A 26,113-nucleotide genomic window follows, 5' to 3' on the forward strand; every position below is an offset into this window, starting at 1 on the left:
ATGGAAGCGGTGGTTTTAGCAAGAAAACTTTATGATGCCCTCCCCCCCTCTCCCCTCCACCACCACCTCCCCAAATTCACTCCATCTCCTCCCCATATCCCTCTGGCAGCACTGCAGCCCGGCGGATAACCAAGCGTGGATTAGTAGTGACATCACACTGAAGAGATGGCTGAGCCCGAGTGTGAGGAAGGGTGAGTACTCGGGTGCGTTTGTGTGTGTGTGTGTGTGTCAGATGGGTGTGAGCGTTATGTGTGTGTGTTCAAGACTGATTAGACGATGAGGGTGGTGGTGAGAGGGAAGCGAGGATTAGAGAGCCATCTGAGAGTTGGCTAGGTGCTGACACCACTCCACCTCACCAAGGGCTCAATTTACTGAGGGATCAGACTCATTTATGCTGGGCTGGGATTATTATCAGTTCAACAGGGCAATTTCTTTATTACAGTCACCCTTCAACCTGTGAAATATGGACACTTGTGAGACATTTATGGGTGCATGTATCTTGTTTCACTTATAATCTACCGCTTTCCTGCAACAATTAATTGTGTATTTGCAGTAAAGTAACAGTATAGGATAGTGTTTTAAATGAAGGTTGTGATGTAAAGTTTTAAAGGAGTATCAAAGTGTCTCTGTGCTGGCAGTGTTCCACACAATAAATGCCTTTTCTTTCCTTTTAGAAAAGACTGGTAATAATAAAACATCTATTAGCAATTTCAGACAAATCCATCCATCATACTTATACTCCCAGGAGTTTACGGAGGGCTACAGTGACTATGACGTGGAGCTTTTTTCTTTTTTTTAAAGGCTCAAAATCGCCAAATCCAAATCGGGTGAGACAGGCATCCATGTTTGAGTTTGGGTTTACCTGGAATGTCAACACTCTTAAGCTGGCCCCCTTTATCGAACCCCTTGTATTGCATTGAGCATCATTCACCCGATTCGTCGACAGCATCACAGTTGTTGTCTTCCATAAAAGTTTAGATTAAGAGTTCATTCTTGAGAAAAAGCAGTCGGCAAAATGTAGTATTTGTCTGTAGATACATTTAATAATCTAGCTCACATCCATATTATAGGCCTATTTGAAAAAAACTGAAAGTACAATGTAAAAAAATTTGAATAAGGTCACACAAATATGGAACAAATAAACAGTACTCATCCTTTTAGTTGTTTTCAGATCAGTTTACATAGAGCGTGTGTAGACAGTGTGCAGAAGACCCTCAGTCATATGAAGTGATGCGTTGAGAGATCTCATCTCCTCATTCTTAGCTTCTAGGTCACAGGGAACTAGGAGGCATTGGCATTGGGTTACACAGGCAACGCATCCGATGAATGAACACTCGTCTTCAACGAACATAAACATAATGTTGTAAAATATCACTACTCCTATGACTGCGTCAGGTACTATCGCGAGTTTATGTCGCTGGCGTGAATTGAGCCGCTTCTTCCCGGGAACAGAAGACTTTCATTTTAGCTAACGTTAACTGTTAAGCCGCCAGACTTAAAACCGTAAAGTTAAGTCAGGTCTTTACTTTGCATCGTGTTACTGTAACTTCAGCTCTCGACTAATGTCGGTGTTCAAGTTACTGGTAGCGGACAGTTGTTTTTACAGCCCCCAGCACCCCAAATGTATCGATGCTAACCATACAGGCGATGATGCTAACGCTATGTGCTAACGGTATCAAGCCGTCTAGATAGTCGACATTAGCAGTTGTTTGAACACTACCGCTATTCAACATGTCTGCAGAGCCAAGGACAAGCTGGATACTGACGGGCACTACGGCTGCTTTAGTCGCCGCTCTCTATGTGCCCTGTGTGCAGAGGACGGTCCCCGGTGGAGACTCAGGTTGGTGCTAGCCAGCTAGCTCATGCTCCTCTGGTCACGTGGCTTTGTTGTGTTGCCAGCCAGCCAATCGCGTGGCGCATTGTTGCAACGATAGCTGCTGCAGCTAAACGGGTGCTGTCCGTGGTGCTGCAGGTACAAAGCCAAACTTTTGCCAACATGAGAAACAAAAGGCTTGTATTCAAAACAACATACATAAACACACTAATACATTTATTTTGAAATACACATACGATTGGCGTTATGATTGAAACGTGAGACATATTCTTAGAAAACTCTCAACATCATTAGCTAATAACTTAAGATTCAAGAGCATACCAGCATTGTTTTCTCAGAGCATACCTAAATGCTATTGAATGAATGTTGGAGGCAGAATTCGATGAAGAGTAAATACATTTGAGATAATTCCTGCTGCACGAACATTTCTGGCAAAGAAAAACAAGTGTATTCTTGATGAATTGTCTGCCCCGGTGGGGCAACTGAGTTTATATATTCAATTATAAAGATGAGCTTTGAAAGGGTCTTAAAATGTAGATAATGCTTTTCGAAGGAATTCAGTGTTACTTTTGAATGAAAGGTTGTGAGAAGACGGTGTCTTTGAAATCTAAAAATGTTTTAATCATGCTCTGATGTCAGTGAGTTTATGCCTTGATAATGATCACAATATTAACGTTGACCATTTAACCCACACCTAATAGTCTCCAGCACTGAAACCAAACATGTGTTTTTCACAGTCAAAATGTTGTCCCTTTTACATATTTGCAAAAACTATTCTTTAAACAACTTGTGCTTTTCTTTCTTCAGAAGCCGCAAGGACAAAACAATAGTAGAGCATTATTTTTAATACTGAATACAAGGCCATGACAGTAATATAGACACCATTTGTAAAGACAAAGTATAAACAACGTGGGTCCGTTTGTTTACATTTGATATGATGTGTGTGCATACATTTCATTTGCTCTCTTCTGTAACCAGCCTTAACGGTGGTCCCACATGTATTTCACTCAGTACCGTCCTATGTTGTAGGCCAACACATTTTACAACATTCTTGTAATGCAGTTTATGAAGGACTGCCTCGCACAATTACAAACAGTGTTTAGAAGTGATAGCAAGGTTACAAACTTGTAAATGTGGACTCGAGGGCATGAAGGCTGTGCGTGTTAGGTTTGCGCTGCTCTGGCATGCAAGCCGCTGAGGAGGGGGAATGCTCATTTCGCAGAATGAAAGCGTGTGAAAAGCTCGGCCAGATATGAGCGAGGAGAGAGCAGGCAATTGGAGCGCGGAGTAGCCCTGCTGGTTGTGCTGCCGCCTTGCAAACGGGGCCTTTGAAAAACGGCCAGCCCCTTCTCCACAGTGTTTAGGGACCATGCAGGATGCCCGCTCTGATAGTGCCAGCTGAACACCCTTCTGAATTCTCCAGGTCTCCGTCTCTGTGTCCTAATCTCTTTAGGTGTGATGTGCCCTGGAGAGGCTTGAGCACAGCCCCGCGGGTACACTGTTGTCTAGGAATGTGGAGTGTGGAAATGTTGGGGATTATGGGAAGACTGGTGTGGGTGCCCATGCTCCACTATCACAAAGACTCTTGGCACCCATGCTGCTACCTCGTTGAGTCAATATTTTCCCGTTTCAGTATTGGGGCTGCAGAACTGCATCTCTGTGGCACCGAGATGGATGTTTTGGCTCAGTGTTAGTTAGAGTTTTCCCTGTGTTGAATGGCGTAAAAGTGTGCCACTACTGAGGGAAAATAAGTGAAATGAGAAACTGATGAGGGATGAGAAAAGTGCGATGTCAAATGATGGCGGGTAGCTCGCTGGCGGCTCATGCCAGGTGAAACGGAGCTGAGAAAACATTTAAGCTGTGCAGGTGCAGGAGTTCTGACTTCATGGTCCATTAGAGTGATAAGAGTTAGGGCTCCTCGTGTGGCAGAAATTTAGGCATAATAATTCACTGTATCGGCAAGGTTGCAAAATACGTGATGCAGCCAATGCCGTCTGAAACTCAGCCGCTCTGTTCTATAAGGGTTGGTGCTGCATCAGGGCACACGTCTTTGCTCTTCACATGTTTGTTTTGAACTTCTGCTCTGTAGCTGTTTGTAATGTTTGGTTAAAATCTAATTAAAAACACTTTAACATTTTTAATGTAACTATGTATTCATTTACTAGGCGTCTTATTTGCAGCTTGTATGCTGGTAATAGACTGACTATCCCAACAGTGCTGATGTGGGAAACAAGGCCACTGCTTAATTGGCTGTACTGGATGGAGGAGATGATGAGTACCCATCTAGTACCAGTAGAGGGAGCTGTCTTGAACCCAAACATTTATCAATGTCATTTAATCTGAACCAAATTTCAATTTCCATGAGTGGGAGATGCAAACATTGGGTGAGAAATCTGTATAATTTGAAACGCTCCGGGTGTATTCTGGCACAAATGGGTTTGTGCCCAGATACATTAAAGCTTCCTCAAATAGCTTTTAGGGGTTTTCTTTTCACTTTGTGCCGTGCCTCACACAGAGCTTGTCAAAAAATTGTGCAACCGGCTCTTATTTTTTACAGCTTACCTCATTCTGTGACTGTCACCAACGTTGCCTTTCTGTTTGTGCCCGACGGACTAAAGGAGACAGTGAGGCATTGGGAGTGTGGGAGCAAGAGAGAGGCACGTAGAGCAGCAGAAGAAAGAGGAAGGAAAAGGACCCTGATGCATGGGGAGGATGGGACTGGAAGCATTATTTTCACATCAGCATATGTGTGTCTTTGTGTGACGGAGCATTGGCGAGGGAGTCTAATTGTGTGTGTGTGTGTGTGTGTGTGTGTGTGTGTGTGTGTGTGTGTGTGTGTGTGTGTGTGTGTGTGTGTGTGTGTGTGTGTGTGTGTGTGTGTGTGTGTGTGTGTGTGTGTGTGTGTGTGTGTGTGTGTGTGTGTGTGCTGGAGAGACGGGGAGGGAGGCATCAGGGGAGAAGCGAGAGATGAAGAGAATGAGCGTGCCGCTTAGGAAATGTCACACTGGGAAGATTTGTAGGTTTTGATCCTGGCAAATTAATGCAAAACCCCAGTGCAAGTATTTGATTTGGGAAAACTTTGGGAGCAGACTTGTCTGTTAATAATAATTATTGGGTTTACATTAATTTCCTCCCCTATTCTCTTCCACAGGAGAGCTGATCACCACTGCTTGTGAGCTGGGGGTAAGTATTAGCTGTATTGTTTAATCAATTCACTCATTAACTCTTATACGCATTAAGGAAGTTTAATTAAGCATGGGCAGAAAGCAGATTAATTTACTTTCAGTCCACAGGTTTTCCCCTTCTTTTCTATACACTTATTTTACTAAGTTGCATGTAGAGAATGCTATAATTTGCAACCCGTTTCTCAAATCCAATTAAAGTCAATGGTAAGGCGATGGCTTTTGTAGGCTTTGCCTTATGTACGGTATAAGGCTTATTATATCCACCCCTCTTTTTTGTGTGTGTGTGTAAGCCGCGAAGAATGAACTAAATCGGGTTAACAGTTATAATAAGTTTTATTATTTAATAAAGTTTATTACGCTGCTGTGATCCTTTTAGGGAGGCTGTGTCGGTGTCACTATGCCAGTAATCCTGCCGTTAGTGCTGCAGTCCGTGTGGCCTGCCTGTCTGCCTTTCAGGCCTCCCCAGGGCCTCGCAGTTCGTCCCTGGGCCCCAGGCTGCTGCCCCCCCCCCCCCCTTACTGATCCCAAGAGCTCCAGAGTTCTGCTTCCCCATGCTCCCCGTGGCCTCTGTCCCCCAGCTGTGCTTTCGCTGCATGTCTGTCCATTCCTGTTGGCCACACAGTCGCTCCTCCACATGCTCTTAGCTGATGTTACCTACCTGTCTGACACCAACACGTAGTTCACCAAGCTGTCTGCGATCCTTTTTTCTTTCTTTCATTCTGTACACGAGTTATTCTCTTTTGTCCCCTGACTTCTTCTGACCTACATGCCCATCCCTCTGATTTGGGTGAAGTTGTTTCTATGTTTGAATGCCGCCATGGAGCCTTTTGCTGTGTCTGAGGTGACCAGGGAGGCGGTAGCACTCTCACCTTTCAGCTCTTTTTTTCTCATTTGAAGAGCTGCCCCCTTCTCCCTGCCTGCATGGCTCGTGTTATCAGTGCCAGGGAATGAGTCTGTGTTTAATGACTGAGCCCTTATCTGGGTGGAGGAGACTTAGCGGCTAATTGCTGTGATTGCCGAGATCCCCCAGGCGAGAGTGACTGCGGCTTGGAGGTGGTTTGGGGGGGCTGGGGCTGCCGAGCACCACGTGCTGTACCGCGGGCTCCAGGGAGCTGCACTGTCCTTGGGAAGAAGGCCAGAGAAAACGAAGTGAGAAGATGTAGAAAGAGAGGGAGAGAAGGGCTCTGGTGTCATAGCAGTCAGTTTGTTGTCAGGCCTTAAGGGATGTGTCTTGCTTTTCCATAACTGCAGCTCTACAGCACACCACTACTGGCATCTACCGAGGGCAGAAGTTAACGCATCCTTACTGCTTCACCTCCTATGTTGTCATTCTGGCTTTCGTATCCTTGCTTTTTCTCCAGTTCTTTTCATTCCTCACATATCTTTTCAGAATAAGGTACATCTGCACTTTTGCCATCTTAGCCTGTTATCCACACCGGTACATCTTGAGTGAGGCATTACCTTGCTGTGAGTGTATCTCTCATTGCATCGTGGGATTTAAATCTCATACTTTGTCGTTTTGTTCTCAGGTGGCCCATCCTCCAGGATACCCTGTCTTTACCCTACTTGCTCGCCTGGCTATGTGTCTTCTGCCCTCACTCTCTCCAGCCCACAGTGTCAACCTGATGAGTAGCCTGCTGGGGGCTGCAGCTTGTGGTACCCTCTGCATTACAGTCTGCAGGTAGGCACATAAAATATACATTTCCAATGTCATTTTCCACAGTTTGTTGTCATATTTGTGTAATTCCTCTGCTTTTTTTTAAGCAATGTGCGTCAGTAAAAACACTGCCCAGACAGGCCATTTTAAGTGGTCCTGACTCTCTCTCTCTCATAATTGACATCTCCACAAGCTGTGATGTCACAAGCTTGTGTGTGTATGTCTCAAATTTAGATTTGGGGAAATCACAGAGAAGCTTTCACCCCTTCAGCAGAGGAATCTGGCAGCAGGCGTCTTGCGACAAACTCACATTTGATGCACATGCATCAAATCTGTACAGAAAAAGTCAAACATCCAAGGGACGTTACAATGAAAAGAAGACATTTCTTGAGTGGAGGGGGTCTTCAAACATTCCCTCACTGGCGTTCTGCATCTTGATGCTGTCTGGAACAGAGCGTGGTATTTTTGGGTCCTGCCGGCGTCGCCCCTGATCCTCTGTTCAGTATTCAGGAGCAGAGCCCAGCCGCACTGCTCCCTCCCACCACCCTGCCCTGCCTGTTTACCCATCAGCCACCCATTGTGAGCGTGCGTGTGTGTGTATGTATATCGCAATTATCGTGCCCTCCATCCCCCACCCCGGCATCTCTGTTCTTCTGCCTCCCCCCCCCCCCCCCCCCTCCCAATGCCCAGCATGCTCCCAATCCTGACATGGCACGAATTCTTATCTCCCCCTTCGTGCCTCCTGGATCACTAACTCTGCTCCTCCCTCTCTCCTCTCTTCAACCATCCCTCCCCTTGCTCAGTCATGAGCACAGTTTACGGTCTCTGCATTGCCATCTATCTACCACCCTGCAGCTTCTCCTGCTGCTGACCCTGTCATGTAAGGAGTATTTTACCCCTTCCCTCTTTGTGTGTGTGTGTGTGTTTATCTCCCATGGTTTGGCTGGACTACCTTACATCACCCTTTTGCTGATCTTAGTAATTTTACACATCGCATTGTTGGTGGCAGCTTAGTGTCAACATTTTTCCTTTTTGTCACCGTTTATGCATACTGGGGCATTTCCAAGCATGTCATATACTTGTAATTTACTCTTCCAGAATAGGAATTGTTGAATGTGATGTAATTTTGTCCTGCTGTACATCTTGGCAGGCTGTGAGGACCCAGTTGTGGTGGGGTGGTGGGGTGGGGTGGGGGGGGGGGGGGGGGGGGTAAAGCAGGTGAAAATGGAGCTCAGCACTGGGCCTATACTTCCTGTGTGCTTGGCCAGTGTTTGCCAGGGGGCAGATGGTCCAGAGTAGGTCAGGGTTCAGGGTCAGCCTTGCTGCAGTAGGGCAGGGCTCCCCAGGGGACTGGCCCGAAGCCCAGACTGCATCAGTCTTCTCATCTCTGAGAAGCAGTAAGACGAGGGCCTTACTGCTTCTCAGAGGTGATTCAACACTTGCCAGCTTCAACCACTCTTCCGAGGATAGTACAGGAAAAGAATGAAGAGAGGACGGCAAGAAAGGGAAGGAACACAGTGCTTCTTCCGGGCTTTTCTGTACTGCCCCCCTAGTCTTAATACATTTGACGAGTTACCAGTCAATTGGAGGATTGGACTCTGTTCTTGGCCAGACATTTACAGATAGTTCTTTTGAGGCCAGAAAATATCCATGCAGTCTGGGTGATATTTGGCTCACGGAGTGCATGTTAACTGCAGCCCTGTTTGTAATCTCTGGGGATTTAGATCCAATTTTGGATTGTGGTCAAGTAAAAAGTCATTATGAGGACCTCCAACCCCACCCACTACTCAAAAAAGGGATGATGGGTAGTGAGGACTTCAGCCAGAGTACACAGTCACACCGTGTAAGCTCTTAAGTATGAACGCATAATCTAAGCTTTCAATTTGAAAAATAAGCATAAAAGGTTTTAGTCATTATCTGCTCAGGGCCTAGTTTGGGATGAGCTTGTGGCTGTGGATCAGCTGGCAGACTCTGCCTGGTGAGGGGTTACTGGAGAGGGCAAAAGATGAAGAGGGTGAAAGAGTGGGGTTTCCGGATGGTCAAGACCTCCCTCCCGGTTCTGGCACAGAGGGCATTGGGTGCTTTGACCGTACCAAGACGTCTGGCATAGATTCCATGCCACATCCCTGCAGGGATCCTCAGGCCTGTCCCTCAGATGAAATGCCAAAACTGACCAGTTGACACCCGTTCGTACCTTCTCCGTCCTCGCAGTGACGCCAGTTTGCTGTGTCTTTTCCCGACATAATTAAGTTCTGATCTATATTTTGTTGTTTTTGTCCCTATGAGGCCCTTATAAACTTTTTCACTACTTCTTATTTTTAGGTTTGCCTCAGCTGAGAAGTAGACTTTCCCCCCCGCAAACAAATCATCGCTTTGTGTGATTATTTTCAGATGGCAAAATGTATTGAAGTTAATACGGGTACTTGAAGGCAGTTCTCTCAAATAGTAAATTGTAAGACCTTGAAATTCATCTGGAGCATACCCAACATGGCAAGCCTTTGATGTATCAATTTAAATTAGTCGGCCAGATTGCCGTGTTTAATGTGGGGGAATGTAAGTTGATAGGCTTGGAAGCCACTTCTCTCTCTTGCATAAGTTTAAATGTAGCACTTAGCCTCCCTTTGATTTGTCAATTACAGTTCTCTTGGCTTGATCATATGGTTTGATGGCCAAATTGCATGTCTTGTTATGTTTTCACACCATGGCCTGACAAGCCTTTGAGGATGGTGGACGTAACGATAATTACTATCGATTGCACTCGGAGGTTCACAGAAAGACACGCTTTTTGCCTGCGGAATGCTAAAAGGCCTCAGCCATGAGTCTCTGGAGGAATGCACCCTTCGTAGCGGGATAATCCAGACAGCTCGGTATTTGGTGCTCTCTCGTTTCACAGTTTATCTGCTAAAGCTGCTCTGAATCTCTGCTACCTGAGAAGAATCTCTCTCCATTCCCAGAGCTTATCCTGAGAAACCCGGAGCAGACACGTTGGCGTGCTGACAGCCTTCGGGAGCTGCAAAACAACCTCGCGACGCTCAGTCATCAGCACTTTCTGGTTGATCACGTGATTACATAACGGGGCTGTCGAAGCGCACCAAATGTGCCTGGTCTCCCCTTTCCCTGAGCGGCTCTCGAAAACAAAATGCACACCTGCGAGAGGCTCCCCCACCAAGAGCTGGCTCATGTGGCACAGCTGATACCTTAGTGGACCCGAGGGCGGGCGTGGTGCCATCCCCAGCTCCTTATAAGGACCTTCACCATATGGTCCCGGTGGCGCCGTCCCTCCTCGCTCAGGTGGGTTGTTTTTCCACAGGGGTGTGGTTGCATGTAACTTGTCGGGGTCACGTCAGGAGCAATGCGTGTGGGGAGCGTTGTTTCGCAGCCGTTTGCCCAGTTTTGTTTTGTTCTCGGAAACGGCTGAGTTTTTGTTGGGTAACGTTCTCACCTCTCCCTGCAGGTGGCAAAGCCGCCCCTCCCTCTCACATCTGCTACGGTCCGATTAAAATCTTCGTCCCAAGTGGCAATAGAGAATACACCCATTGCTATTTTCTCCTGAAAATGCAGAAGACAATTTTACTTTTGTCTATTTAAAAAGGCCCAAATCTGTGAACCTTTTGTTCCATTTCTGCTGTATCTCATCCGTCATATTGTAGTCCAACAGACCTCCTTTACTCCCCCCCTATCCTCAGCATGACCAATGGTTCCCCCAGGACTCATCCTCTAATACAGTTAAACAGATGTCTAATGAAGATGTTATTTCCTCATTACTGGTTATGGGATGGGGATGGAGAGGAGGAGGAGGGAGGAGGGCTAGATAGACAGCAGAATACAGTACCAGTTTAATATTCCTTTCGCCCGTGGGCTCGAGATTGTGTCTGCCTCGGACGTCAATATTACATTCCTCACCCACCACAGGCAGTCTTAATAAGGCACCAGGCACGGAGACGGATCAGACTCGGCAATTACAATTCACCCAGAATTAGTTAATGGAATCTATACAGCAACATTTATGTATCACTGGTGTGTGCCTAATGACTCTGTTGGAAAAAGCAGCAATAAAAATGGCATTCAGTGAATTGCATAAACACGGGGTTCTTGTAAATTGTTTTTTTTTTTTTTCCCTCTTCCTGTAATTTTTTGTGTGTTGGGTGGAGATTAAGATGGCATTCTGGAAGAAATTGTCATGTCAGTGGCTGCATTGTTTGAGCAGAATTGTGGTGATTAATTTTACACGCACTTGGAGCACTGGAGCTCTCCCCTGGAGGAGGGGTATCTGAGCGCCGGGACCCTTCTTTCCCCTCCTCTCTGTTCGAGCAGACTGCCTCTTCTTCGCACAGCGGATGAGGCAGGACAGACAGGGAAGTGGCTGCTTTGGTGACTTGCTGAAAATTAGGCTGTGGCATCACAGATTCAAATACACTGTTTTAAAAGTCAGTTATAAAGAAGAATTAGGGCCGGGCAATACCTAAAGAGGGATATAACATGTACTATATTTACCTTAGTAATAATAATGTGTTATTTTGATGATGGTTCTTTTGGAAGATGGTTTCAAACCAAATTATTTAGAAAAATGAAAACAACATGACACAAACAAGTAGAAGCATTCATTGGGTATTTCACACAGATAGAACTATAACAAAATATTATGTAATGAAGCATAATGCATCTATAAAACGATGGCTTTTTATGGCTGAAATCAAGATCATTATATTGGTAAGAAACCATTTTTTAAAATAGGTATCATGATACGGCAAATTTATGCAAAACTACACATTAGTCAGGGCAATTAATTGTTACACTATATGCTCTTCACACGCAAAGCATTAATATTATATAGTTTTGTTAGTCTTTCATTACAATAAGCTTTAAATCATTAACTTAAAGGGGCATTGCAGTAATGTATTATTGCACTTCCAGAGATGAATGTGAATAAAGAAGCAGCAAAGGCCGAGATATTTTGACTTTTAGTGGCAGACATAAGTCAAGCCACCAAAACAGACATCTGTTTTCACAGGCTGCTAAAATAAAAACACAAAATGATCATATTGTAATGATACAATTCCACTGAAAGACGTTATTGTGCAGCCCTAACCCATACGTTGACCGACTTTGTGGTATTTTATTCAGTATTTGGTTTTGTGACGCATATCCATAAAGTATTATTTAAAAGCTTAAATTTCTATATCAATTGCTGCTTGGCTTTGAAATGTCAAAGCAGTGCACCAGACACTTACTGTCACATAATAGCTACTAAGTACCCTGCCTGGTGTCCTTGCCAGAGGAGAGCCCCGGGGTGTCAGCGAGGGCCAGCTGGAAACCTCTGTCTCAAGCCCGAGCAGGCCACCTCCTCTCTCGGGCTCTCTACCCTCTTCAGGAATGTGTGATTCTTTTCCAGCGCCGCTTTTTCCCCCCAAACCGCCGCTCGGTTAGCGAACAGTGCGGCGCTGATCCGCGATGGCACAGCTGTGGTATTGTCTGTTCCCCAGGGTGGTGTGTGACAGTGCCTCCATTGGCCAGCTCCATTGTGAAAGCCTCAATAGTGCAGAGTGCTGGTGTAGGCTTTTTGTGTGCTGTTATTGAGCACAGACGACTGGCGCTGGCACGCCTCTGGCCCGTACTGTAGAACCGAGGGGTGAATGAGGCAGGTCCCATTTTGACACTTCAAAGTGATTATGCTGAGCTTTTGTTGTGTCCTTGAAGGGGGCATTGCTTACCAGAGCCCGTTTTATCATTGTCATTCATTAGCTTTCTATTTACCTTTGATCTTTCTGTTTGAACCCGTTTTCAGAAATAGTTTTGTATTAAATATTTTCTATTTCACCATCTTCATTCCTTATGTATGATTTTTAGCCAAAAAAAAAAAAAGTAATTATTTGTAACTTTCTTTTCTAACAACTCACGTTATTACCAAGTTTGTGCTTCACTCCGGGCCTTATGCAAACTATTTGTCATTGGGTTAATTACCCAAGTGATGACACAGACATTTTTTTGGCAGGGCGGATCAGATCAGGGTAGAATGGTCTCGTTGTCAGCCATGTTATTCTTCTGCCACGTCTCAACCAGGCCATTGTCACTGAGCCACAACATTTCAGCACAGCAGCATCCTGCACCGCTTTGAGTGGTGATAACGGGGAACACGGCCACACCGGTGTCAGAATGTGTCCTGCTTTATCTGCGCGCCCTGGGAGCAGCCTGCAGAATGAGCTGCGGAGAGGCTGACTGGGACCCAGGTGGTCCCGCGCAGACAGACAGGTCATTTACAGCCTGGGCTCTACACACATCGCTGGGCTCTTACACACTGACAGGCTCTAACAGAGAGATTTGTCAGGCACTTGGGGAGAATAAAGAAGTTGAGGAACAGGAATGTGTATGTGTGCATGTTTGTGTGTGTGTCTCTGAAGATGTGACGAGTGCTTCCTGACTGTCAGACGAGGCTTCGGACATGCTCGGTGTAATAACCTCGTTCACGGATCCCCGCGACTTTTGTGCACCCAGTGCTGCCCCAAAATCAGCCCCCCTGCTAGGTGTAAGGGAGCTATGGGTTAATTGTCATGCAGGGAGGTAAAATTATGGGTGCGGGGGGTCTCTGCACCTCAACAAAAGTCCCCATCTGCCCCATCCCTCTTCATCCTTCCTTCAAGTTCCAACTAATTCCTGGAGCGGTGCAGTGAGAAAGACGCTGCTATCTCTTATTAAGACCCACTCCTAGACGCCCAATCAACACAGTCCACCCCCGCTTTAAGTGCACACACACACACACACACACATATACATATTCATTCACCAAGCTCGCCTTACAGTGAACACAGAGGGAAAAATAGCGGAGGGAAGGAGAGAGAAAACCCAAGAAAAAAGGGGAAGTAGTCAGCAAGCAAGATTTTTTTTTTCTACCCTGCTCTCGCTCTCCCTCTCCTTTTTTTCCTGATTTACCGCGCTTTCCTCAGAAAGCTCCATTGTTCCCCTAGCCTAAGTCTCATCAGGCCTTTTGTGGCTGACTATCACAGCGGCAGGCAGAGAGCTGGAAATGTATAAATGGTATCATGCCTTGTGATTAATGGCGGTGCTTATGAGTCAGGTCTGATAACGGGCCTGCTCTCTACTCAATTTCAGATACCGTTAATGGAATCTGTCTTCTGCGATTGTAATGTGAGAGCGCCTAATTTGCTATGGAGCTTGAAGCTGTCACCGGCAAGGGATTGTGGGGTCATAAGGGACCTGGCAGCCGTTTGGCCTGCAGCTTGTATCTGCGGTGCTGAATAGAGCAGCTCTCTGCCTGTCAGTTAGCTGATAGGCTGATGAGGACTCTAAGCCACTCCACACAATGGCGGAAAGGGCCATACTGCCTGACTTCCCTAATTGTCGAGCCTGCTCATATTTCAGAGCCAGCATGCCGGGGACTGGGCTGCTTTTTTTCTCTTTTTTTTCCTCCTTTCTCTTTTTTCCCCTCTCTCTCTTCTTGAACTTTTTTCTTCCCTTTTCTATATTTCATCCTTTATCCCGCACACTGTCTCACCCCTTTAACGCACACTTCTCTGCACTATTTCTCTTTTCTTTCCCTTCTCGCCATCATTTGTCGCCTCTCTCTCTCTCCCTCTCATTTTAGTAAGTGGTGGGTCTTAGCGTATGACAGATTATCCCAAGTTTGCTTCAATTACCGCAAAGGAGATGGAGACAGTACAGGAGAGGAGGAAGGGGAAACTTTTGTGCACACATTATATTTAAGAAGCTGAGGATAAAGTACTATCTCTACCCACGGTGGTTTCTGCGCCAGTCTGCTCGAGATCAGCTGCTGGGGAGGGAGTTCTCATGATATGTGAATGGCCCAATTCACTGGCTGTTTTTCAAGGTCTTGTCCGAGAAGCAAACTTGAGTCAAGGGAAGATTATAATGGGTCCCCACATTAGTCTGGGGGAAGCGGTGGCTTTTGTTACGGCAAAAATAAAAAAAATTTTATAAAGCTGCTGACTTTGTTGTTTTGCCTTTTGTGTCAGAAAAGTGTGACTTGGATCAAATAAAATACAAAAAAGAAATCCCTTGAAGTTCTGTAGCCTTTAAATGTGACAAAGAACAAGTAAGGCTTGGATTGGTCTATTTGAATATTGGGCTGTCTGATCACTCAGTTTGCTTGGAATCAGTTATGTGGTATTAAATATATGTAGTTTGTTGTTTATAGTTGTTTATGATTATGAAGGCGTCTCCTCTCTCTCTGTCAGGTTGGCGGGCCCCGGCCCCGGAGCCGTGCTGGCTGGAGGGCTCTTCGCTGTGTCCAGGCTGAGCTGGCAGTGGTCCGTGGTGGCAGAGGTCTTCACCCTCAACAACCTTTTTGTTGGTCTGCTCTTCTTCTCGACTGCCAGCTTCCACTGTGCTGACAACGCCACTCAGAGGCGGAAGGTAAATCTTCCACCCACTTTGTGGACCCGTCTTTCAGTTTCCTCTGATCGCTCCTTAGATCCCTCCTTAAGATGACTTCAAATTGAAACTCACAGTGCTGTACTCAAATGCTTGACCTTGTCAGATTGCACACTGGGGGGCGCTATGCTGTGGCTTGGGGCTCTGTAACCAGCACACCCTGGTGCTGTATGTACTGGTCATCATTCCCTGGGTGCTTCACCGACTTTACTCTCTCAGGGTAAGTTCTTTTTATATAAGCTCACTGAGAACAGAGTCTAAATGGGTGTTTAAGAACCCTAAAGACGTAGTTTTCCCCGTCTTGTTGCCATCCCATCTATAGTGTAGGCACTTGCCATACTCTATACTCAATATGAAGTGGTGGAAAATGAAAATCTAAATCTGAATTTCTTGGGATGCTGCTTTTTTGAATGTGGGTCAGTTTTACGTTTCATTTTGGAGAATATAAGAAAATTGAGAATATTTCTCTCCAAACAACATCAACAGGAGCTGACTTTGCGTGGCCTCGTGTCTCTGGGAGCGTGTTTCTTAGCTGGCTTTCTGCCGTACGTCTACCTGCCCATCTCCTCCTACCTCAACACAGCCCGCTGGAGCTGGGGGGATCAGACCACGCTGTCAGGCCTGCTAACTCACCTGCTGAGGGCCGAGTATGGCACCTTCAGTCTGGTACCAACACACTATAGATTATATAGATTATGTGCCATTAGTTCATACATGTACTCTTGTCACATTTCACCGTGTATCCCAATTGTTTTCATTGTATATATTTTTTTTTATGCAGGCAAAGACGGAGAGCTCTGTAAACCTGACCTCAATGCTAAAGTGAGTCTGCTTGGTCCTTTTTCAGTTTTGTGTCCTTTTTTCCTTAATGGTACACACATTGTAAATACTAAACGCAACTATTTATCACATATTTTTAATTTTATTTAATTGGTAAACTCAAGAGGGACTTGATATAAAAAACAACAACTGTTACATCATCACATACAGTCGTACACAGTATAGTGTAGATAAATTCAGCCTGTGCATTTACCCCATCCTAAGTATTAGGAGCAAAGGGCTGCACAGCGAGGGCACACGTGGAACTACAGACGGAGGACCCAGCCGCTCTTTGTGCTGGCTTTGGTGTTTTACCACAGACACTCCAATCTGTTCTGAGAGCCCGGAATCATTTCTGCAGCCCATCTCTCTCTCCCCCTCTCTTCTCCCCAGCAGCTTTTGTTCTTCCCATTCCACTCTCTCCCATCAAAGCAGAACTGAACCTGCTTAGAGGGCCAAATCGCTGTGTTCTGTTTCTCCAGCAGTTTGAAATGATCACTCAGCTCTGGTGTTTAAGCGTGACAAGCTGTGATGACAGACACTGCAATAGAGCTGGAGAAATTGTATTTTTCCACTCCAGCAACCCCCCCCCCCCCCCCACCTCCTCCACCCGATTCCCTCCCCTGCTCCCTGCTTCCACCACCACCGCAGTCATCCCACTCCTGGTATCTTTTTCCAGCTGACGGGATGTGGGTGCATGTGCGTCTTAAGACCCCCCACTACCAGCCCCCCCCCCCCCCCCCCGTTCTCTGCCAGGCACCCACCCCTTCCCATCACCCCTGCTGCTTGATGGACAAGCACACCTTCAAGATGGGGAAGAGAGGCGAACATGACAGGCATGTCGCACTGGAGACGTAAACCCACTGGAGAAGCTGACACACACACACACACACACACAAACACACGCTGGTGAGCACATTCACACATAGTGTACATTGGGAGATATAGAGACTCAATAAGCTGTCAAATAGAGATGGGTATTAAGGAAGAGGCAGGAAACTATCTCTCTGCTCTGAGCAAGCGCTCTGTGACTGACAGGCACTGTGAGGAGAGGATGGGGCAGCGGGGGGGGATGACACAATCATTCCTATCTGTCAATCCGATTGGATGAAGGAGCAAACAGTCCAAGGAGTTTGTTTTGACAGGGGATGGAGGGCATTTGATAATTAGTGTCCTTGAGTTCAGTAGCAGCGAGGGTAATTGAGCTTGTCTTTGGTGTCCGTCATATACTGTAAGTCATACGTTTGTTTGTGTGTGTGTGCAGGGCCCAGTTGGACCACTGCCTGGAAGACCTTTCAATTCCTGCTCTGGTGCTGGCAGGAATAGGCCTCCTCCTCTCCTCGTGGGACAGGTAGGATGAGTGAGACGCGGGCATACAAAACACCAAACTCTGTCAGACGCATCCCAGCAGCCACTTCAACCAAAATCTAATCCCCTGCAGTAAAAGACGGGGAACAAAACTACTGACAAAATGCTGATCTTAGAAAAGGAGAATACAAAAAGCCACTGAGGCACCCGACTGTCAAGATGTCGCAACGCTCCACATTCAAATCAAGAGAGGTTGATGTGTATTTTGGATTTTCAAAGACATGTTTGTGTGTACAAGTAAATGGCTGCCTGTATTTATCTGTATGTGGCAGTGTGATCCAGTAATTCATTACAGCAGCGCCTTTTCTGGGGTCTGTGGGGTGGAGCTGATAAAGCCTCGCGAAGCCCTGGGCTCTCTAGTGCACCGGCCACCCCCCGCTTCCCCCTCTCCTGGGGCGCACTTTGATAAACTTGGCTGCATACACACACACACACACACATGAAAAAGAGCAAGGTCATTTCATAGGATGCCAAAAGGAAGCCATGCAAATGCTAATTTACCTAATGTTGAACTATGGAGTGTGGAAGAACATCAGAACATTTTATTACAAAAAGATTTTTTTGTGTGTTACTAACCGCGCATAATGTGAAGAGTAAAATAAAAGCACAATCGTGTCGGTATGTGTTAGTGGCCAGTGGAACCCATCAGATCAATTCGTTGGAAGGAAAACCAAAAGTAACTTTCTCTGGCTTGAAGGTGTCTCTTTCAGTTCAGATGATTTGTTATTGCCACAAGGCGACCGTGTGGTTCTTTTAGTGCGTAAGTACATTTTACAGCTGTGCTGTAATGAGTTTGTGATTCAGCGGGTTGGCACCAGCTCATTATGACTCAGTCTGCATTAGAAAATCAATCATGCACCTCTTAGCGGGCTGGAGTATACATTTGCTCTCAGGCTTGTGATCTCCATCCCTGCATTCATGTTTTTATGGACTTATTCAAAACAAGTATATTTTTTTACGGAGTAAACAGACAATATAATATGTCAGGCTAGATATGTGGAAATGGCAGTCTAAGACTACACAGAACACAATTCATGAAGTGATAATGAAAATGAGACTAGTGCCCCATCTTATCTTAGGGCGTGCCGCTCAGTGTCCTGGCTGTTTGCTGCCATGCTGGTGGTCTACTCACTGTTTTTTGCTTGGAGAGCCAACCTGGACATCAGCAGACCCCTTCTGCTTGGAGTGGTGAGCTACAAGACTTCAACTCTGTTTTACATCCTTTCTAAGTCGAGGTGTTTCTATTGTTTTCATTTACCAGAAGTGGTCTAAAATGAGTGCTTATACATTGTGTTACAATTCAATGTTCAATATATGAGAGAGCTGTGTACAGTAGGCGGTACACACATCTAGAAATACAAGCACCGAAACAGAAGTATATATTGACATTGATCCTGGGATGGGTCCATTAGTAAACCCAGGACTGGACTGAGAATCAAAAACCAACTACACAAACACTGCAGGAAACACTGGTGCATGTGTTTGTCTGTATTCACATGTACGCTCACTTCCTGCAGGTAGAGCGGTTCTGGCTCCAGAGTGATGCTGCAGTGTGTGTGCTGGCAGGCCTCGGCTTGAGCCGGACACACTCTGAGCTGGAGAGGAGGCTGGGCTGTGGGGGGTTGTGGAAGACCACAGGCTGGGTCCTCACCGTGGCTCTGCTGGCACATATGGTGCACACCAATCACAGGTGAGCATGGCACTCAGTCGCAGTAACTAACTTCCTGTTGGGTGTGAATAACAGAAAACGTCTTCACCAACTTGCGACACATCTATTTTGGCTTATTTCCCCACTGATCCCCCGATTCAGATATTATTGCAGATTACAGATCTGCGGTTAGCCTAGCCTGTTAGCCTGTTGCTTATTATTCAACTGCCAATTCAAATAAGAAGACAAAATAAACACAATTAATTAAAAAACAGGTTAACCTTATGTTAGCTGGCTATTTAATAGTTTTAGAACCTGTAATAGGGACAAGGAAGTTAAAATACCGGAAGGTTTTGCTGACATGACTAATAACATTATATCCCTTTACTCAATTTGTTTATCAGTTACCAATTAGGTAACCCTAGCTGGCGATCCTTCAATTAGCTAATCTCCAATGGGGGATACTAGTTAGATAACTTTGTTTGAATTGACAGTCTAATAATAAGCAACAGGCCAACACGTCTCAGCCATGTGCATCACTTTTTAGTGTCCCTGGAAACAGTTTCCGTTGTCTGTGAGTTTCTTGCAGTGCTTTTTCTAAATGCTGCGCATTTTGGTGTCAAATTGATGTTTTTGTGTGTCGTCAAGTTGGTGAAGATGTTTCCTCATTCGCTTGTGTTGTGTCTATTTGCAGTGCGTTGAGCTCTCAGGCCCACAGCACTGTTTGCTCTTGGGTTGTTTCATTTCCAATCAAATGGAGCCAAACAAACAACTGCCCTTAAAAGTCCATTTTCTGTTAGGGCTATTGTGATCACAGCACAACAGTGAAAAAAATACACACAACATGCTCACACATAACTTTAGCTGCATTGCATTGTACTTCTTCATGTTAGTGATTTCAAGCTCTACTAGTGTGTCAAGATGCTCTTGTTGTAGAGTTTTGTTTGGTTGTCCTGTCAGATTCTGTACAATCTGTGTGCATGCATCTATGGAATCAGTTTCACTTTACAGTATCCTTGTTGCAATAACCACACTAGAGCCAAATGTGTCCTCAGTTTCTTTTAAATACTTCTGATGAGTAAAGTTAACGTGAAATAAAAACTCTCCTTCTCATTCTAGTTCCTTCTGAAATCCCCTTGCATAAGTTTCCCCTGAGTCAACCTGATTTGTTTCTCCTCTGAGCTTCATACCGCAGGTCTGAACTCCACATGTCAGGTTTCTCTCTGCTCACCCCATGGTAGGGGCTAAAGAGAGGCACGGTTAGCACATAGATTCCACTCACAGAGCTCAGTCTGAGATGTTAGCTGTCCGAGAAGGCAGATTACACCAGCGTAGTGCTGGGGAGTGCCAGACAGCCATCACTGAGCGGCTTTGATCAAGGGGAGAGCATGGCCTGTGCTGTCAGACCCATCACACCTGTCTCCCCACGATTAGATAGGCAGCCAGAACACTGTGCAGAGGGGAAGGGGCGGGGGCACTGACAACTTACCCTCAGAGCACCTTGAAAGCGTACCTACAAACACCCACATACACACAGCTGTACACGTATCACACACTTCTAAACGGGTAAAGGATGCACTCGACACGAGTTTTTAAATTCAAGTAAACACAACTTGTGTTTTGATGATGTTATACAGTATGATGGTGTATGTGCTGATAATCCTAAGGGAGTGCGACCAGAGCAGAAACACTGTGGTCGAGAGGTTCGGCAGGGAGCTTCTGGCCTCCGTCCCGGCAGACTCAATCATCTTGACGAGAGGAGATCTGCCCGGAAACTCGCTGCGCTACTTATACTACTGCCAGGGTGTGCGGCCCGATGTACGTCTGGTCGACCAGGAGGTCAGAGCTGTGATTCGTCTTCTGTCTTTGTCTTTGTGGAAATGTTCTCATGGACGTTTTGATATTTGATACAAATCTAAAGTAAGAATTTAGTAATAATAAGAATAGTTCAATTTCAGAACCAAAAATCAACTCAAGTAGTTCAATTAGTAGTTCAGTTAGTATTGCAAACGTAGGGAAAAAACAGGAATACTTACAGGCCAAGCAGAAGTTAAACATTATTGCATTGCAAATTTAAGGTTCTTGACAAAATTGCTTCAGTCTCTTTTGGTTGTCAAGTAAGAAAGATAGACTTCTTCAGATGAGGATGATTTCTGTACATCACAAAAATAAAGGGAGATTTGTGTGGCAAACTATATCTTTGGACAGAATGGCAATTTACCTCGGCTGTATCATAACTGTTTAAAATTCATACAAAATCCAATAAATTACAGCCAGATGTCAGGAAGTCTTTTGCAGGCTTTAGTATGTAGTCGTTAGTACATCATACATTCGTATATCTCTTCAGCATTGCAATCATAAAGGGCTTTAGTGAAAACACGAGCCTCCAACTTTAGACGCTTAAGTAAGAAAAAAACCCTTTGATAACTTCAAATGTGGAGTAAAAGCCACTGAAATAGTCAATAAGCCCTTTTCTTTAAATTAATTGTACCCTGCTAATCATAGCGATACATATAGTTTAACAGAGTTGGTGGTACTCTTTCTTCACTCTAGATGATGACATATGCTTGGTATGTGGCCAAGCTGGCGCAACACCACCCTGGGGTGCACTTTCCTGGCCACTGGTGGGACCCAGTCCACCCCGAGAAGAGAGACACCTTCAGCCTGGAGCAGTTTCTGTCCCACAACACACAGTGAGTCACTGAGTCACCGGGAGAGAGCCGAGAGACAATGAAAGGGTGAACGGATAAATAGAAGAGTGTAAAATGGAGAGAGAGTGAATTGGGAGGGCAAGAATGGCCCAAATGAACAAGCGGGTGATCTAATGAGGGAGAGATCAGTGGGATGAGTGCAGGGAGAAGATAAATCCGTAGAACTGTTGAGGCCATAAAAGGAGTTTGATGAACTACAGAAGTCGACTAATCTACTTGATTTGGTTAAAACAGTCTCTGGTGGACTCATTGCTGCTCCCTGCTCTCATCACTCACTCCTCCAAGAGGAATTTAGACACAGAAACTGTCTGGAGACCTGTTAATACCAAGCCCACCAGGGGGCAGTGTTTGCCAGGCCAACATGCCAGTCTCTCAGCGGGGCAACACTGACCTGTTGGATTAACCCTCAAGGCCCGAGTCTCTGGTGACTGGAGGGAAGCTAGAACGTGTTGCGATGTGAGGAAAGGTTTGTCTACATGGTGTTTCTCTGTCTCGGCGTCAGTGACCCGGGGAAAGAGGGGTGTTTACATGGATAATAAAAGAGGAAGTGAGAAAACCTCTTTCCCATGTTTTTCTGCAGGAGACACGTGTTTGCCTGCATCGGGCTACCTGAAGGAGACCCAAGCTGGGAACATAGCTTCTCTCGTTGGCCCCTGGGTGTGTGTGACTACTTGGTGCCAGTTCAGAGGCAGTTTCACCCTGAGAGGTGGGCCCAGCGAACTCGCAACATCTACAACTGGAGTGAGCCACACAACAGGTGCATACATGAATATACACAATCATTAACATCTCCCCACAGGTAAGGGTTCAACCCCTAATCAGAGTTTTCTCTTTTTCAGTCTCTTAAGCCTCTTAAGTAGCTTTAAGGTTGAAAAAAATCGCCCTATTCCACACTGTTGGACAATAATATATGTACCCTGTATCGACCTGTTCCTCCTCTCCATTGAAGCTATATGATAACACTGAGTGAAATATTCAAACCCAAAAGTCCATGTTTTTTACAGCAGCATCCAGTGGAAATATTCTCCGTCTTGTGCATCATTTTTTACACCTCTAAAGTTCAGCCTGACATATTTATCTCTGAAAACGTTGGGATCTCGACTAGACTTTCTGCAGGTTTGAACACTGTTTAGCTCCACAGTATGCGTTCGTAAAGACTGGCCCAGTAGCAAGTCAGTTGGTTTAAGAGGACGTCATTTCCAGGAAAAACTAGAAGAATCCTCGTGCATATTGTTTAAACAACTCACGGTTGTTCAATGACACTAGAAATATTCCCTCAGAAAGATAATAAACCCCAACTAATGAGTCCTCACCGCGTGTTTCATCGCCAACACCTCCTTCCTTGCCCCCTCGTCTCTCTGTGGTCTCCTCAATCGGCCTTCCAAAGACTCCACAGAGCTCGCCTCAGTGAGGCTGTCCTCTGTTCTCCATGCCTGTGATCCAGGTCTTTGTCAATTCAACCAGAGCAAGACATTAGGCCCTCAGCATTCTGAAACGAGACTGGAGATGAAAAATAATGAGTTTCTCATTGCATTTTGTCAATAACTGTGTCAAAAGTGGAATTAGTCAAAGCTCCATATTCTGCTGCTGTTGCCAGCAGCCCTTCATTCACTCAGATATCCACGACTGAATACTGTGACATTATTTCCCGCACCCTCACGACAAGCGTGTCCGCCGATGCCCACAAGCCAAATATTAGCTCGGGAACCCTGCTAAAATATTCTTTTGAAGAAGAGGTCAAGTGTTTACAGTCAACAAAGTGAAACAGGGAGACGTGGTTTTACTCCATGTCTAATGTTGCTCGCTGGTATTGTTGCTCAGTCATTTAATGTTTATGCAGCAAAGATTGATATTTAGTGTATCCAAAACCTGCACAGTCGAGTGGAACAATATATTCACATAAATAATCATTTATAGTTAGTGGAACTGTGCACAAGCCAGAAGCTGTTTACATATAAAAAAATATATTTCTTTCACGTGTGAGCAGCTTCCATCCCGCGTCCTGGGAGTGTGTCGCTAATGAGGAGATGTGGCAAGCCAGGTACAGTCAACTTTTTTTTACATTGGTTACATTGGTCTTTAAAGAGTTTGTATACTTTAGTGTGCAGATAAAAAGCTGCGTCACGATGCATACTAGCCCGCTAGAGCATCTCCATAAACCAGTCTTGTGCGGTAGAGCATCTACATGTACATTCTATTTGGTGGCGGCATCTACATAAATCACTCCATTGGAGTGGTGCGTCTGTGAGTGTGGATCTGCATGGCTCATCCATCCAGCACTTAGCCCTGAGCCCAGCGTGCTTTGTTTCAGGATGAAGACGGCTTTCTTTCTGTTTGACCTGGCAGAAAGGATGCAGGGAGAGGGGAAAGCTCGCCTGTTTGAGCTGTCTTACACCGTGAGTCTGACCTCAGCAAACACGCAACAACACTCTCCTTTACCGGAACGGGGCAGATTTAAGTGCCACACAAGGCAAAGTATATAATATTCAGGGGCTTTTTTGTTTGTTTTTTGATGTAACATCTGTTGTCTGTGTGTCTGTGTGTTTGCTGGGCAGCTGTATAAGGAGATTGTGGAGGCCCACTCAGACTACCCTCCAAACTGGGACAAGAACTTGGCTCTGGCCTGCGAGAGGCTGCTACGATCGGGCCACCGGGGCTACAGTCCAGACAGCCTGCTGACCTGCAGCACCAAGCACTTTAGTCTCTACTTGGAGAAGGAACCCACAGATCCCCAGACACCTGCCATACGCTCTGCCATTACCGACCTGCTCAAAGAGAGGGACGAGCTCCGCCAGAGCTGGAGGCAAACCCCATAACAAGACCCAGAGAGACCGACATAGAGCCGGCCCACAGAGTGTGCCACGAGCCCAGCTGACGTGCAAGGCACTGGGGACGAAGTCTGGGCCAATGTACCTTTTCTCATGGTTTGAAGGTGGTCAAATTGGATTTATGAGTTGGGAGTTGGAGTGAATGGTGATGCAGACGTACTGGGACTTAGATATCAAGCAGAACTCTGCACAAAGGACAGACAACTACCACTCGGCAATGCTTCATTTGATCAACGTTTACAGTTGACCAGGGACAGAGGTTGACTTCAGGAAGCCTCGACTGACCCCAATCAAACTGTGCACGCTCCCCTTAAAATCACCCATTCGATTGCTTTATCGTTATATATCTCGTTCTTTTTTTCTGTCCTCTTCTGCTCTCACCGCTTTTAACGCGCTGATTATTTTTGCCTTCCGCCACTGCTCTACTTCTCTTTTTCTCACATTAGGATGGCAAGGCCGAGATTGAGGGAAAACCAATTTGGGGGCAGAAATGGGGGATTAGAGCGACTGTTTAATCTAGGACAGACTTGTGCCGTACCACACAGACCTCACTCCGCATAACCAGCACTACCTACCCACCCACCCACCCCTCTATCCTCACATCAGTCTATCTTAGATGGTCCTTTAAATGTTTAGAAACTAATGGATTCGATGGGTGTTGTTTGTCCTCTCTTGCTTCCTAACGTGTAATCCCTCATGGATTTATATGAAATGTGAAATGTCACAATGCCAGGGACCCTTTTAGAGGTGCATTTCTGTGTGTTGATTTGTGTTTGCATGTTGATGTGTGCGTGTGTGAACACGCTTAAATCTCCACCCAAGCCTTTTCCCTGCCGGAACTGCATATAAACATAGTCGATAAACTGATCGGCACACTGAAAGGCAAATTACTTTGATCATCATACAAGCGCAAAATCATGCAAACTCTAGGGACACACGCAAGACCATCAGCCCATCAGCCCCCCCAACTCATGAGACTGTTAGCCCTGTGAAGGTTGTTGGAGGAACAATGTAGCACGGTAACAAAGCGACTGGACCAGAGTCACATGTCTTTGGAGTGTTCAGGGTCCAAGCCCTCAGTTACACACTGTTTTTGTAAATGCTGGTGCTGAACCTTTCGGCCCTTGAAATGTGTTGCACAGAGGTGAAACCAGTCCTTTGCTATGAGGTTCATAAAACACTGCCGGAGGAGCCGGCTGTTTGAAACACCACTAGAAGGCGTAGGACAGTATAAAGTACATGTGTAGTTTCCTCAGAATGTAATCTTCCCTCTCTGTTCGCAGGCCTGGTTAGCGGCTGTCAGCTGGCTGGATGATGAGATTCGACCTGCTGTAGCACAGATGGTTTGGTTTCTCGTAGAAAGAAGGAAATCTGTCACTCTGCTTTTCTACGAATTCAAATATTTCAATAAAGATTCTGTTTGTTTTATTACGTTTTTGACTACTTTTTCCACGGTAGACGAGGCCTAATATAAATCAATATTGATTATATTTTTCATATTGTTTTTACATTCCAAACCGTTGCAGTCTCTTGCCACCTGCCCTCCTGTTATTTTTTACTTTACTTTCTTCCTCTCCTCGCCTGTTTTATCCCTCTCTTGTCTCCCACCCTCTCATCCCCTCTCACCCTGTCTTTCCCTAACCCCTCTGTTCCTCTC

General features: G+C 45.7%; 1 protein-coding gene across 4 annotated transcripts; it reads left to right on the forward strand.

Moving 5' to 3' along the window:
- Positions 1–25,887, forward strand: tmem260 (transmembrane protein 260). 4 transcript variants are annotated; one of them, XR_012959028.1, is made up of 17 exons: positions 20–191; positions 4,986–5,017; positions 6,549–6,700; positions 14,887–15,064; positions 15,189–15,302; positions 15,569–15,748; positions 15,864–15,904; positions 17,166–17,252; positions 18,349–18,457; positions 18,787–18,959; positions 20,585–20,756; positions 21,471–21,610; positions 22,209–22,385; positions 23,616–23,669; positions 23,940–24,024; positions 24,184–24,560; positions 25,740–25,887. XR_012959028.1 is itself a non-coding variant. In XM_076107892.1 (16 exons), the coding sequence occupies exons 1-16, from the start codon at positions 32–34 to the stop codon at positions 24,442–24,444; spliced, it is 2,115 nt and encodes a 704-aa protein (XP_075964007.1). In that variant the 5' UTR covers positions 20–31; the 3' UTR covers positions 24,445–25,887. The 4 variants fall into 4 exon arrangements, 2 of the variants coding, with proteins under 2 accessions (XP_075964007.1, XP_075964008.1); XR_012959029.1 differs by lacking the exon at positions 25,740–25,887 and having other exon boundaries at positions 1–191; positions 22,209–22,369; positions 24,184–24,236; XM_076107892.1 differs by having other exon boundaries at positions 24,184–25,887.
- Positions 25,888–26,113: the final 226 nt, after the last annotated feature.

Source organism: Anarhichas minor, unplaced genomic scaffold (genome assembly GCF_050575085.1).
Source record: "Anarhichas minor isolate MPS153535 unplaced genomic scaffold, ASM5057508v1 ptg000040l, whole genome shotgun sequence".
Taxonomy (NCBI): Eukaryota; Metazoa; Chordata; class Actinopteri; order Perciformes; family Anarhichadidae; genus Anarhichas; species Anarhichas minor.